Below are 13,113 nucleotides of genomic sequence, written 5' to 3' on the forward strand. Positions count from 1 at the left end.
CCGTGGCTGAGGTGCGCTGCCCGGGCCCCGGGCCGCTGCGCCTGCTCGAGTGGAGGGTGGCGGCGGGCGCGGCCGTGCGTATCGGCTCCGTGCTAGCCGTGTGTGAGGCCGCCGCCTCCGCGCAGCCCGCCGGTCCCGCCCCTGCCCGCGCTGGCGCCGGGGGCTGCGTACGCGCAGAGCGCAGGCTGAAGTCGGAGCGCGCCGGCGTGGTGCGGGAGCTGTGCGCGCAGCCGGGCCAGGTGGTGGCCCCCGGGTGAGTGGGGCCCGAGGAGCGGGGTGTGGAGGGGTCCTGGGCCGGGTACTGGGCAAGAGAGGGTCCCCGGGGCTGCAGCTAAAGGGACTGAGCTTGGGGAGACCTTCACGCGTCTGCGGGTCTGTCTAAACCCGACCACAGTCACTACTTGTGACTTAACTGGAGCGCGTTCTCATCCGTCGAAAGTGCAGTCCTTAGAAGATAGGGGCGTTCGCTCTCCTTCTGTAGGTGTCGCCCCCGAGGCTGCGCGGACAGGACGCGCTTCACCTTGTTATCGCGGTGTAAACTGCTGGGGGTGGGGTACGCTTCTTGGGCTGCTCGTAAAGCTCGAGAAACGCGGTTGTAAAGCCTGGTGCGGTTTGTGCATCGTAGCTCAGGAAGGGGGTGCGGCCTCAGCGCGGGTAGTTCAGGATAACACAGGAGTAGCACGTTCTCCTGGGATAGACTCTAGCTGCTCATACCTGCGTTTCAACCTCATAAGGGACTGTTTTCTCTTTTTAAGTGGGCGAACCTGTCCATCTACACTTTGTGTCTGAGTTTACCGGTGTTGTGCCCTGAGATTGTGTTGATGTGTGGGTACAGGTGTGTAGATATGAGTCATGTAGTTGTTTTCACTGTCGGGAGCAGAAACCCGGCAGGTGAGCATTCTGCTTCCTGCTGTGGTGGTTGGTGCACAGCTTCCCTCTGCCGGGGCCACAGTATATCTTAGGCTCTTAGGTGCTCAGTCCCCTTTTGCGCACTCCAGCCGGCAGGTTGTGCCATTTGCTCTAATCTCTGCTCCTCTTGCTGTGGCTGCACTAACTACAACTTTTGAGCGTTTGCTTCCTGCCACTCCCCACCAAACACCCCTTCCCCAGTGGAACAGGAGAGGACTGGTCTCCATCCCAACCCCAGGAGCCTCTTCCTGTGTCCACCTCTCCCCACTCATTGGAGACGGCACCCTGGTCCTGGGGCTTGGGATAGGGGCCACGCCTGCCCAGTGAATGCAGGCAGGAGCTACCTTGGGGCTGCTCCCTCCACCGGCGCTGTCTGGCTGGCCTCCTTTGGAAGGGAGAGGCTCGCTGGGCTCTACATCTGGCATGCTGTGGCATGCTGCCATCATTACTTTGAGGTCAGAGCCTACCTGACCATCACTTGGGCCTATAAGCCAGTGAGCCCACAGTTGTGGAGATGAAGCCCAATGCTGGCATGTCACTGCGTAGAAGATTCCTGAGGGGAGCGTTCTTCTTCATGCCCTCCTCCTCTTCCAGTTATCGAGAAAAGGCCGGTAGGGCCCAGACAGGTCAGGGACTAGGTGCAACTAGTTAGTGAGAAACTCCATGTGCAATGCTTTGATCACATCAGCCGGACTAGCAAAGCAGAGGAACCGTGTACATTACTTTCACCAGGCAGCCAAGGGACTAACCTGATGACAAGCTCTCGTGCTCTTTTTGTGTTTTGGGATTTGAGACTTAGGGTATCTCGCTGCTGTGGTTCATCACGAGGTCCTCTGAGAGTCTGATGATAGTATTTCTCCTGGAGTGCAGGCGTGAGTGGATGCAGGTAAAGAACTGTCACAGCCAGGCTCACCAGCTTGGAGCTGTCCTTGCTGTCTCCATCATCGCTGGCATCGGCAGGATTTCTCCGACCACATCGGCAGTTATTCTCAGGCAATGAACAGTTAGTTGTAGGAATTGCTTCTGGGTGTAGCTGAAATAATCTCTAGATTATCATTCTGACCTCTAATAGGCTTGTATGTTTTGTACCTGCTGTCAAGTAGAGGTGGGAACTACAGCCTTCCTCCTCCTCCGATAGGGTGGGCGGGCGGGCACGCACGCGTTGGGGTCCCTAGGGGTTTTGACGTGCCCAGCAGCTCACCTTGCTGAGGCTTCCCATCAGGGCGTCCTATGCCATGCTGCTGTCCTTAGACCATGTTGCATCCGGAGAGTCCCAGTGTGGGGAAACAGAATGAGAGTACATATCTATCTTCATAATTTCCACGTGATTAAAATTATTTTGACTTGAAAATATTCTGACAAGGCATGATGTGTCATAAACTTAATCTGTTAATGATTAGTTTACCTAATGATGTCCTTCTTTCCCACCTGTCTGCTTTTATGTCTGTTGTCATTCACGGGGAGGCAGCGAAGTTCCAAAGGAGGATATATGAAATAATCTGGGGACAAGTCTGGTGGTGGGTAAGGACCCAAGGGGGTTGGGGCAGGTGTCTCTAGCGGATGTCTGCCTCGCTCCTTCTGTGCCCCGTAGTCTGTCTACAGAAGAATGTCTGCGTCAGCCAGGGTCTGGGCTGAGTGCTGCATCACTGACCAAGCACCACTGTCCCATGCTTGCTTCGTAGGTTTTAGAATAAAAAATCTCAGAGAAACTCATAAAGAAAACTTAGACTGAGAATCTAAAGTTAGGTTGTGCGGGATTTAAAATTCTGAGCGCCATTGAATGGTGCACTAAAATACTTGTCTGCAGAGATCTTGCCTTGGAAGGAAGGAAATTACTAGTCCAACCCGATGTCAAACCGCCTTGATGAATTAGAACATTCTTTTAGTTAAATGATCTTATTCTTCTCTGTTGTTATCTGCACTATTTAGAAGATTACTCAGGGGCACCTGGGTGGCTCACTTGATGGAGCGTCTGCCTTCCGCTGAGGTCGTGATCCGAGGGTCCTGGGATCAAGTCCGCATTGGGCTCCTTGCTCAGTGAGGAGCCTGCCGCTCCCCTGTTGTGCATGCACTCTCTCGCACGCGCTCTCTGACAAATAAATAAATAAAATCTTTAAAAATATCTTTAAAAAATGATTATCCTATTAAAAAGACATTTATGTCTAAAATTGGGAAGATTGTCACTTCATTTAATTGAACCCACTTCAGATGATTTTTTTCCCCAGTTTTCACTTAACCAGAAAACCATTGGCCTTTTTATCTGCTTAATTCTATTAATGCATGCATGATTTATTTTTATTGCAGTCCTTTTGATTTTTATGTATCTCATCTAATCCTTTAAAGACCTTTGAACCAAAGGGCTTTGAAGCTTGGTCTGCCTAAAAACCGATGGGTAGGTTTTAAATAGGTTGTAGCTTGCATTACCATACTTATTTCCATTTTCATTTTTAAAGTTAATTTCAAAGTATGTTATAAGAAATCAAATATCTGGTTACAGAGGAATGGGCAAATCTTTAATTTCATGTATCTTTTTTGAACTGCATAAATACTGATAGTAAAGCCAAAAGTGATAATAAAGGAAGTAATATATCAGTTGTCTCAGAAAACGTGCTTTTTGTTTGTTGGTTTGTTTAGGGAAGTGAGGATCTAGACAAAGTAGAACAAAGCAAAGTATTTGTGTAATATCTTTAAAAATAAATATAATTTCTAAAGATTGTAACTAGATCTTAAATATTTACTTTGCACTTTATATTTATAAAATTCCTTAGAACTTAAAGGATTTGAACTAAATGTTGACCTATTTAGTCTTTGTGTTTTGAAGAAACTTTTAGAAGATATTCATGGTTTTACGGTGGTTCTTTGAATTGCGGGTGCTGCTAGATTCCTCCCATCTGGTTGGTCTCGTGCTAGCTGTGAGTTGGTGGGATGGCGGTGGTGCCATTTGCTTTTGAAACACGTTAGGGAAATGGAGTTTTGTCAAAGGAGTCCTAGGAGGCCACACTGGAAGTGCAGACAGGTTAAAGAGAATTCTGTAAAGAATTGCTTTGTGGAATCTCAGTAGCTAAGTGTGCAGGCTTTCTGTGGCACTGGGAACGGGTCATCTGTTGTTATTTTAGTTTCTTCAGATGCTTTGGGTTTTGTCTCTTACAAGCACACCTTCAGTCACCAGGCCGGAGGTGGCCAAAGTGCTCTGAAGTGGCTCTGTCCTGGCTGTCACTTCCGCGTGGGCCCTGCTTGAATGGCAGACAGTGGGGTGGTGCTTCGGCCATCACCGTTGCTCTGCGCCCTGTCGCTGGCACCTCACCCGCCCCTGCAGTATTCACAAAGCAAGTGTACCTTCTTGCTTCTTTGTGGACATAATTCCAGACCTGGAGAAAAGTTGCAAGAGTAGTACCAAGAATTCTCACGTGTCACACAGATTTTCCAAAGGTCAGCATGTTGCCAAATCTTCTGTACCCTTCTTCCCCCTCACTTGTGGTATTTGTCTTCCCGAGTTTTTAGGCAGACCAGTGTCCTAAGTTGCAGATGTGATGCACTTTATCCCTAAATATTTCGATTTCCTAAAAAAATTCTCTTAACTAACTGTGGTACAATGATCAGAATCAGGAGTAATGGCCACACTGGGCTATTTTCTGCTCTTTGGATCTCCCTGGTGAGCCAGTATTGTCCTTGGAAGCAAAAGAAACCCCAGATCACGTGTTTGGCTCAGCTGTCAGAGCTCCTGGGTCTCTAACCTTGGGTGGTTCCTCTGTCCATTCCTCCTTTTTCTTTTCAGTAGCAGCTGGTGGTTTGCAGACTGGCTGTCGGTTCACATTGTGGTGTGCATTTGGGCAGGACTTGCCAGAGCCCCTGTGTGTCCTGAGCGTGCCCATCAGGCAGCAGGTGGCCTCAGTTTGTTCCTTTCTGGTTTGTCACAGTGGTGGCTGTAGTGAAAACTTACTAGTTTTCCTGTTGTAATTGCTAAGTGTCTTGTGAGAGATACTTTCTTCCTCAGTAAATATCTTAAATTCTCTCATCAAATGGTCACCCATCGTGTTTGGTATCTTGATGACTCTTGTCTCAATCTCTTCTTCTCTTGTTTTTTATCAGGACTGTCCAGTGGTGGCGTTCTCAAGTCTGTCATTCCTTCTCCATTTCTGGGTTTGCTTTCTACTATAAGAACAATCATTTAACGGCGTGGACTCTTGGGTTCGTATTGTGCACTACTGTTATTTGTCCGATGCTCCTGTCGTCCCAGGTTTGGCCAGCGGGAGCCCCTCGAGCTGGCCCCTCGGTCTGAGAGCACGGTTGTGTTTTCTGACGCAAATGGCGTTGAGGCTCCTGCTTCGCAGCGCTGGGATCACCCGTTTCTCCAAGAAGTCCTGCCTCCTTTTAATGGAGAATGACACTTAGGAACCAAGGTTGGGTGCACAATGGACCTTCTCCCCAGTGCACTCGTATACTAAGCTGTGTGTGTAGAGCTTGGAGGAGGTCCTTGAGCTCTCCCAGTCTGCAAGGAGACGGGAAGGGTCAGACCCAACTTTTAACAGTGGTGGCTTCTACGACCACGGAGTTCAGAGTACCCAGCTTCCGCACCGTCTGCTCTTCCTGCTACACCCCATGCCCTCTGGCCTTCCCGCCAGAGCAGACAGGAAAGCTGATGCATACAAAAGATTCAAGAGAGTTCGGTATTTGTGTATTTGGGGGAAAGTAACTTCTTCAGAAATTGCATTTCATGATTTTCCTATGGATTTTTTTCAAGGACAAACGAGGAAAGTTAACATTTATTGGTGACTGACTTGACGTTCTGGGGCTGGTCTTCTTGGCCGAAGTGTTTTCTCTAGAGGTCACAGTGTGCCACTCCCCTTAGGGTGCGGTGCTGGTGGCTGTTTGTTACGTTGAGGGTAGAAACACTGGGATCACTCCCTGCCTTTCATCGCCTGCATCAGTATCTGCAAAGATGAAATCATCTTATACTGGAAAAGGACATTACTGTTACTTTTTTAAAATACTCTTTCCTTCTCTCTTGGTCATTCCTTCACTTTTCTGAGACTTCTTTCGGCCCGGGCAAAGGTGCAGAGGAAGCAGCCCACTCACGGTGTCGTGCTGTGCTCTGACCCTGTAAGACCATTCTGGATGATCTTTTCATTCAGACAGGGAGTGAAGTCTTTTTACCCTCCTTTTAATGTAGACTGGATTTTTTTGAGATGCTGTACTGTGGGCCATATGTGTGTATCCGTCTGGCTGGGTGGGAGGGGTGGCGGGGGGACAAACAGTTCATTCTGAGTCTTTTGAGGGTTAGTCACGAGCTGTCATGTGCTGCATGTCCTGTGTGGTCCGGTCCAGTCCCGTGTGCTGCTCTGAGCCCCAGGCCGCAGAAATTCCAGAACCCTTACAGGCCGGGGTGGCTCGGCGGCAGCACATAGCATCTTTTACTTGTCTTTGATCAGCATTTGTCAGAAACATCTCTGTGAAGACCTAGGGCTCCTCCCCTGTGAGTGAAGATGGTGTTGTATTTTTAAACACAGTTTCTTCCCTAGCCTGGCAGGTGTGGCCGTAGCATCCTGCATGGATGGGTTTATGACGCGGTGGGTTTCTAGTGGGATGCTGCTTGGTTTGGGGCCCCCTTTGCTAGATTGTAGCACATGGTGTCTTCTGACTTGCGTATTTTGAGAAAATTGTGTGACATTTTGTTTTGCATTTGATGACCTGCGTACCATCTCCTCTCCCCACACTCTTCCTGTGTGGACTCTCCCACCAGTGCTGAGCCCACTGCCACATTAGGTGAAACGTGACACGCCCTGTCAGGCTGAATTCAGATGGAGACCTTGTGTTTAAATTTAGCAGATCCTCTGTTAATATTTACAAACGTGGGGTCTTGAACTTTTAACACTATGGGTGACTCATACGTCAAGGAGAGTAGATGTTCAGTTTTGAAATGAAGGCAGTTTATGAGAAGTGAAGTTGATTTGTGAGTGATCCGTGTCTCTCTTACACGTGTCACGTGATAACGACACGTGTGTCGTATCACCACAGAAAGAGTCCTTATAGAAGCTTTGTGTGGTACTCGTCTCATGTGATAGTCGCTGTCAACGTGAAATAGTCTCTTCAGGCCTTGGGTTGATTGGACTTGTCCCAGGTACCCTTTGAGAGCCGGGGCCCCCTGTGCCTGCTCCGCGGCTGTCACCGACCGCCCTCCTCTTGGGGATGGGGTTTGCTAGTACACCCAGCTCTGCGCACTCCACCAGGACAGGTTCACAAGCTGACGCCCGTCCATGTATTATCTGCACTGGGGCTTGCAAGGGGTACCCTATGCGCCCTCGGCCCCAGCCTGGAGATGCCGATAGCTGCCCCCTCATTGTGACAGCCAGCGGTGCCTCCAGACGCGGCCCAGTTTCCCCTGGGGAGCCCCGATCTGCTCTGTGGGACACAAAAGGCAAAACCCTTTGACCCCAGCCCAGAAAATTCCGTGGCCTTTACTGTAACCTGTAGGTGAAAGACTCTAGAGAAGGTACATATTCAGGCCACATTGCCAAGACGTGCAGACTGCTTAGCTTGTGTGCCCCACCTCTGTACCCTTCCACTGCCACCTGCCTCCCACTTGCCTGCTGGCGCCTCCCTGCTCCGTCAGGGAGTCTGTCTGCTGGACCTTGGAGTTACAGCCCGGCGGAGGGTGTAGTGGGTGTCACCCAGAGCAGTGGGAGCTGAGAGGACTTCCGGGAGGAAGTGTGGCTCTGGGCTTGGGTTCTGAGCAGAGGGAGCTCCTCTATTGAGGGGACTTCCAGCAGCACTTGGGAGCATGTCATGGGCCAAGTACGTGGGTCCCAGTGGCCATGCAGTGGCACAGTGAGGTCCCAGGGGTCTGCAGGGTGACAAGGCAGGCTGTCATGACACTAGCTGTCACCGTGAATGGCACGCCTACCTTAGCCTGGGCTGCCCTGCATGGGTGACCCTGGAAGCCCTCTGGTGACTGGATGGTGCTGGGGGAGCAGGACTGAGTTGTAGCCCAGGGGCCGGCCCCATCTCCATGCTTCTCTGGGCCTTGCTGTGATGCTCTCCCACAAAGCCCTCTGGAAGGCTCACCAGCAGCCCTTTCTCACCAGGTCTGGTGCGTTGGCCTCATTAGTCGGTAGTCAGCCAGGACAGGGTGCGCATTTTAACTGCAGAGTTTGGTGAGTTTTGACAAAAGTGTGTGCCTTGGAAACCACCTCCCAGTCAAGGTGTGGACATCTTCATCTCAGTGGGATTTTCACCCTGTCTGGTCTTTCCTGGGGCTCCTACCTCTTTCACTCCCTTTTCTTTCTCAAAACGTTCACTCCCTAGCCTCTGTTGGGATGCTGGCTCCTCAGCCTTTAAAGTGAGCAGTGGTTTTGTTTTGTTTAATTGACATTCTTTTTTCTGCCTATGTCTTAATTGTTGGGGTTCTCCAAAGGCCTGCCATCTGTTTTCTGGGAGATGGTGATGCCCTGGCCTGGGATGCACAGCCCATCAGACCTGTGTCGCAGCCCTGGCCCTGTCCACATCAGGCATGCATTCAGCTGTGTGGCGGCTGGTGGCGCCTGTGCTCCCCTCACTCTGTTCTCCAGGCGGACTTACGGGTCCTTTTTGTACCTGGTCCCTGGCAGGTGCGTTCAGGAACATCCGTGAGTATCCACGGCACTCCTGTGTCTCTTGGTTCACACTTCTCCTGGCATCTTCTGCGTGCCCTGGTGCATTTAGAGCTTGTCTGCTCATCCCACCCCTGGCTGCCTTCCCAGCACCACCTGCGGGTTCCAGATCCGTTGGTCTCCAATCTGCCGCTTTGAGTGTGCTCTTAGCTGAGGGGATCTGAAGCCTGGTGCCCCTCACCTGTGCGGCTTGGCCTTGCCCCCCAATCCCACACCTGCTTCCTGTCACCTTGTGGGGGCCTGTTCTAGAAGCTTCCTTTTGCTGAAGGACAGTTAATCCTCTAGAATTAGTTGCCCCACCCCCTAAGAATTCCCCTTGAATCTTGGTGACCTGGGTAAGACAAAGATTTCCTAAGGACACAGAACATCTGATAAATGGAACTTGATCAAAATTTAAAACCTTATCTTCGAAAAACACTATTCAGAAAATGAAAAGGCTGATTATGGAATGGAAGTACGTACTGCACAGAGTGTTTCGACCTGTCTATTGGTTGAGCTGGAGGCACCAGGTGCATCTTCAGGTTAACGTTTTAGGAGAGATTGATGAAATCCTTCTAGCCCATATTTTGGTATTCCTGGAAAAATATTCCGCAGGTCATGTTTTAGTATAGAAATGAGTAAAAGCAATAGAGGCAGACTGTCCTGTACATTTCACATCTGTCTGGTGTGGGCATGGAGGAGAGGCAGCATCTGCAGGCCTAGGCACCAGGTCCCGCTGCGCTTGAGACCAGAACCCTTCCGTCCCCGGTGCCTGCGCGTTCTCACGCAGTAGTAGGTCCCCAGAACCTGTCATCAAAATGCAAGCAACATCACCATTCGTAAATCCTGAAGACTGGTGAATGAACCAGTTCACTCTGTTTCTCATAAAACCTACCCCAGCATTCCAGGGGCCAAACAGATTTTTGCCAGGTTCCGGAAGGCCTGACAAACCCTTCAAAAACCCATGAGCCAACAGTTGATAGGCACCTTTGACTTTTGGGAAAGTACAAGTCAGTCCTCTTGCCAGCCTTGCGCCTATCCTCTCAGACAGTCATCTTCCTGGGCCTGTTGCTTCCCCTCCTGCATGCGGGAGACCAGGATGGGCAAGGCAGGGGCCCCAGCAGGATGGAGTCCGAATTGCAGGTGATTTGCAAGGTGGGCTGCCCTCTGGACAGCTCCATGGGCGGGTGTGTCTCTCATGTCCGAGTGAGGGCTGATTCGGAGGTGCCTGCCGTGAGGGCCGTGGTCCGGGAGTCCTGGACTCTGGCAGCTTGCTCGGAGGGGGTGGTGTGGGGTCAGAAAGGAGGGTGAGGGGGCTCTCATGTGGGCATCTTGGGGGACTGGGCTTGGTTGGGCAAAGTGCTACAGAGCCAGTCAAGTGGAGAGAGCCAGCTGAGCCGTGGTCCCAGAGCCAGACCCGACTGCCAGCTCCGACACCAGCGGCACGGAAGCTGTTGGTGGAAGGTTAAAGAAATGCTGGGTGCCGAAGGAGGTGGACAGCAAGCACGGGGCAGGGGGACACAGTGGGGACTGCTCTTGGCACATACATCCCCAGTGTCAGGTGGGCAGGAACCTGTAGCAGGAAGAAATCTTTGAGCAGCTGCCATACAGACGGGGAAGTTTTCTGAGGAGCACTGTGGTCCACTGCAGGGGTGGCTTGGTTGAAGACTGGGGAGACGGGCAGATTCTAGGGAGAGGTTTAAATGGTGCAAAAGATGGGAGGACACCTCCCTGAAGAATGCCAACACCATGGTTTGGGGTCGAGCATGCTGCTGGGCTATGGAGACACGGGCAGCAAGCCCCGGGCCCAGTCGTCGGGGTACCGAGTGCTTGGTTGGGGAAGAGGGGGTGCCGCCCCTGGTACCGGGTACCCGTATGGTACCTGTGTGAGCCCATGAAAGTCCTTTGTGGCCCAGAAGCTCTGGGGCAGTATGGGTGAGGAAGAAGTGTGTGGCACTCACTGGTGGGCCGACTCGCAGACCTCACAGTGTCTGTATGGTCTGTGGCCTTGGTGAGGAAACACCCCCCTTCACAGACGCTGGCCTGACAGGTGCCCGGGTGCCCCGGCTCTAGGTGAGGCTCCGTGAGATCAGCAGACTCCCGTGGTACTGAGTTATTGGGCCCCCAGAGCTCTGACTTGGCGGTGGTGCTCTGACCACCAGCCCTTAGGTGTGGATGCCACTTGCCCTACTTCCGACCAGGACTTGATACTAGCGCACAAAGGAAATTGCCACTTCTGTGTTGGTGAAAACCAGAAATACAACAGTAGTGCCATCAGAAGAAGGTCACTGAGTCCTAGCTACTGTGTAGACCGGGAATGATCCGCACGAGACCACGTTTCTTTGGCGGTATCATACCAGGTTGCTCTTTGCTGTATTCACGTAAGCTTCCGTGTGTATGAATTATTACCAGAAGCACGAGAGTGTGACTCTTGCCGTTACCCAAGTCCTCGTATTCTCCCGAGCCTCCTCTCCTGACAGGGCTTCCCTGCTTCTTCCCGCTGTGGCGTATGTGGCTGTGCTGTGTTTATACGAGAGAGACCCCTGCGTGAGAAGCCCCGTCTGCTTCGCAGCCAGGGAGGTGGAGCCCTACAGGGGTCTGGGGGGTGCCACCTGCCGGGAGTTCGGTGGAAGTCCCTGGGAGAAGCGGTACCAGACCTCGGGGTCTCTGTACCCCCTGTGGTCGTGTGCTAAACCAAGGGATTGTACTTCTCCCCTTCCTGATTTGGGACCATTTTCATCTCTGTTTCTAGAGCGGTTCTGGTGCGGTTGGAAGGATGTAGCCACCCGGTTGTCATGAAAGGCTTGTGTGCTGAGTGTGGCCAAGACCTAACCCAGTAAGTACTGGCAGCTCACGGTGCCTCTGGGCGGTGCCTCTGGGCATTTGAGATGGGGTGACCTACTGATTCGAAGGGGTATCCACGTCCAACAGCAGATGGCAGGCACCCTCCTTATCTAGCGACTCAGGTCCGTCTCCCAGGGAGGCATTCTCTCTGGTTTTATTTCCATAAGATTGGAAAGCACTGGAGTGTGTCTGATGCTCACCCAGGGGTAGTGGGTTTGCTTTCTCCTTAACCGCCGAGCAAACTGCATCCATGGCCGGCCTGCGCCTCACGGCTCCCGGGTCCCTCCACCTCGCTCCCTGGGCTTCTTTATCACCAGCAGCAGGCGGTCACCCTCATGGGATGGGCAGAGCAGCATGGACTGTCCTGTGTTTTCCTGTTTCAGTGTGGCCGTCTCAGTTCATTTCTGGGAGATCTTTGTGAGCTCTTGGTGAGAACTTCCCTGCCTGCTCTCAGCCATCAGGCGACCTGTCAGCAGCTGTCAGCAGAGTGAAGCGGGGCACTAAGCTAGCTTGACCATCACCGAGGTGGAGACTCGAGTCTTACCCTTGCAGTCCCGTGTGCATTCTGTGGCTAGCTGACCAGTCCCAGGTGTTCATGTCAGTGTGCCTTTTGTCTGCAGGCTGCAGAATAAGAACGGGCAGCAGCAGGTGCCTCTGTCCACAGCCACGGTGTCGATGGTGCACAGCGTCCCAGAGCTGATGGTGAGCTCCGAGGTAAGGCCTGACTCTGGCAGAGGCCAAGTGTGAGAACGTTTCCTGAGGAGCCCCTGTGGGCCTCTCTTACTGTGCACAGGGCGGCTGGGGAAAGTACCAGGCCTGTCATGATGGCTTCTGAGACAGCCACTGGGGAGACGGGCGGTCTGTGTGGCCCGCGCTGTCTGCCTGCGGTGTGGAAGGCTGCGCACGTTTCTTTCTTTCCCGAAGGGTTCTGCCTCCGAGGGAGGTACCGGCCCCATGGCCCCTGAGTCAGGAGCTCTCTGGGGTGCTGTGGCTCCTGTGGTCCCCCTGGCACGGAGCAGGAGGCTGACAGACGGGAAGGCGGGAAGCCACTGGCAGCTGGAGGAGTGGGGATGAGGGGAAGGCATCATGCACACTGCCGTGTGCAGAAGATGGTAGGGCTGGGAGCACGGGCGGTGACAAGTGTCGGGTTTGAGAGGCACTTGCCGCTGGCAGAGCAGGTGCAGGGGGCAGGGCTGGGGAGGGAAGAGAAGGACACTTATCGTGTGAGTCCTCTCGGAAAAGCACGCAGGGCCGCCCTTGTGGGGCGGAGCCTAAGCACCCGAGAGCCAGCAGGTGTGTATGCTCAGAACTGTCTTCAGTTCTCACGCGTTTCAGGAGTCTCATGGGCAGTGTTGGTCAGAGGCGTCCTGATACTTTTTTTCATGGGGGGCGGGGCACCAGGACAGAGCCTCCCCCCAGTGATGTGGAAGCTGGGCTCTCGTCTTCCTGTGAGGCAGCTTCAGAGCTGCCCATTTTCGTAGGTAAGTAGGTGAGACGTTTCTCAGTGTTATAATTCTATCAGGTTTGTGCTTTTGAATGATATATACCAGCTTTTTTTTTTGTGGGAAAGACAAAATACTAGATACAGGATGCTGATTTTTCTGAATTATTGAACTTCGAACAAATGGAAATACAGAAGAGTATATGAGCGAGTAAGAGAGACAGAGACGGAGACGGAGACAGACGTGGGAAGTTGGGGGATAAAAAGAAAGTGTCCCGCATTGTTCCCGCCATG

General features: G+C 52.4%; 1 protein-coding gene across 4 annotated transcripts in view; it reads left to right on the top strand.

Moving 5' to 3' along the window:
* The first annotated feature begins 6 nt into the window (after window positions 1-6).
* CTDP1 (CTD phosphatase subunit 1) overlaps window positions 7-13,113 on the top strand; it is a 57,740-nt gene continuing 44,633 nt past the window's right edge. For 3 of the 4 annotated variants that reach the window (XM_011226400.3, XM_034643229.1, XM_034643228.1), the window contains exons 1-3: window positions 7-253; window positions 11,287-11,370; window positions 11,999-12,092. In XM_011226400.3, the coding sequence (XP_011224702.2) occupies window positions 11,330-11,370; window positions 11,999-12,092 (135 nt within the window). In that variant the 5' untranslated portion in view covers window positions 7-253; window positions 11,287-11,329. Of the gene's footprint in view, window positions 254-4,998; window positions 5,098-11,286; window positions 11,371-11,998; window positions 12,093-13,113 lie in introns of all 4 variants that reach the window. The other variant, XM_034643226.1, reaches the window with a different exon arrangement.

This window comes from Ailuropoda melanoleuca, chromosome 14, assembly GCF_002007445.2.
Source record: "Ailuropoda melanoleuca isolate Jingjing chromosome 14, ASM200744v2, whole genome shotgun sequence".
Lineage (NCBI taxonomy): Eukaryota > Metazoa > Chordata > Mammalia > Carnivora > Ursidae > Ailuropoda > Ailuropoda melanoleuca.